The sequence below is a fragment of the Primulina tabacum genome, chromosome 12 (genome assembly GCF_025594145.1).
Source record: "Primulina tabacum isolate GXHZ01 chromosome 12, ASM2559414v2, whole genome shotgun sequence".
Lineage (NCBI taxonomy): Eukaryota > Viridiplantae > Streptophyta > Magnoliopsida > Lamiales > Gesneriaceae > Primulina > Primulina tabacum.
In genome coordinates this window covers 3,754,682-3,756,330 of record NC_134561.1, presented here as the reverse complement: position 1 = coordinate 3,756,330, position 1,649 = coordinate 3,754,682, and the positions used below count along the sequence as shown (strand labels likewise).

The following is a 1,649-nucleotide window of genomic DNA, read 5'->3' as shown; positions in this document are numbered from 1 at the left end:
TTAATTTATTTTACAAACTATTTTCGGTGCGAATGATGAGTCGTTAAATGATTATACATTTTTGTTACATCCAATACCAATTCCCTATTTGATTCACTGTATTATATATATATATATATTAATTTATCATCATTATTTCATGAATAGGTCTTTTGTGATACGATCTCACGAATCTTTATTTGTGAGATTAGTCAACCCTACTGATATTCACAATAAAAAATAATACTCTTAGCATAAAAAATAATATTTTTTTCATTCATAACCCAAATAAGATATCTGTCTAACAAAATACGATATATAAAATCGTCTCACATAAGTTTTTGTCTTATTTCATATATCATTCATCATCTCCTCTCGTCACCCAATCAAATAGTTCTCGGTATTATTTATATATCTATATATATTAATTTATCATCTTTATACCATATATCATTCATCATCTCGTCTCCTAAACCAAATGGTATCTAAAAAAGGACTATGCGAAGTCATTTCAATACACACACCCAAAATAAATAAGAAATTTCAACATTCTCATATGTGATTACTGTGCAATTACTTATAAGGTGCGAGCACAGTAAAATATCTCCAAAATCATAAATTTCAAGAATTTACACAAGAAATTACAACAATAACAGAAACAAAATTCCCACAAAATTACATGTATGGACTATGGATACGAAATAAACCTTAAATTCTTCCTTTCTTTTGATCTCCATAGGATTCGGTTAATTCAAATAGTATTATTATGAAATATATTGTGGTTATATATGTATATACAGAAATTTCAAGCATTATGATGTTGTGGAGGTAGCCTGAATCGGACCTGAGACGCCGGAGATTTGACGGCGACGCCGTGCCAGCAGATGCCGCCGCGGCACATCTCGTGCGCGTGGTCGCGAGCGATGAGGGCATGGGTGGCCTTGCGCGACACGTCCCATGTGAGACTCGCAATAAGTATCGCCGCCACGACGACGGTTGAGAGGACGATGACGCAGCCGCCGCTGAAACTTCTGCCCGCCGCCAGCCCGTACGCCTTCATTGCCGCGATCACTAGAAGGTAGAGCGTCGTGAGGTTGCCCAACACCGCGTCGGAAATCCCCATTCTCTGCCTAGATCATGAGGGTTACGGTGGATTTTGGGGGAGCAATTGGGAACCCAGATTCAAATGGGAAGGGTAGACAGAGGGATTGAGTCGGTGGATTTAATGCTTGTAAGCTCAATGGGAGGGAATAGTAGGAAACAAGGATACAATTAATACAACCACACACAACACATATATATATATATATATATATATATATATATATATATAAAATATCGCTTGAATATACTATTGGTTTTCTACGAGTAATCCCTTTCAAAGTTGTATAATAATAATTTTTTTTTAAAATTTTGAGAATCCGAAGTTGCTATCTTTAATGTGAATAAGTTACCTTTTAATAGGAGCTCATCATACCCTACCGTTACATCCGTGATTCGCGATCTTTGAGTCATGATGTTTGTGAGGAGCATTGTGGTATGTTGCTGAGTGCATCCGGCTTCGATTAGATTGGATTGGCTAAGTGTATAAACGACTCACACATTTGGGAGGGTGTGCTATAGATAACTAAGTGTTGGAAGAGAACTTGACTGTGCAAGCAACTCAACTC

The 1,649-nt window shown here is 36.6% G+C and overlaps 1 protein-coding gene across 1 annotated transcript; it reads right to left on the bottom strand.

The window, feature by feature from the left end:
- Positions 1-538: 538 nt before the first annotated feature.
- LOC142520730 (uncharacterized) lies at positions 539-1,256 on the bottom strand. The gene has a single exon (XM_075623834.1). The coding sequence runs from the start codon at positions 1,100-1,102 to the stop codon at positions 785-787; it is 318 nt and encodes a 105-aa protein (XP_075479949.1). The 5' UTR covers positions 1,103-1,256; the 3' UTR covers positions 539-784.
- Positions 1,257-1,649: the final 393 nt, after the last annotated feature.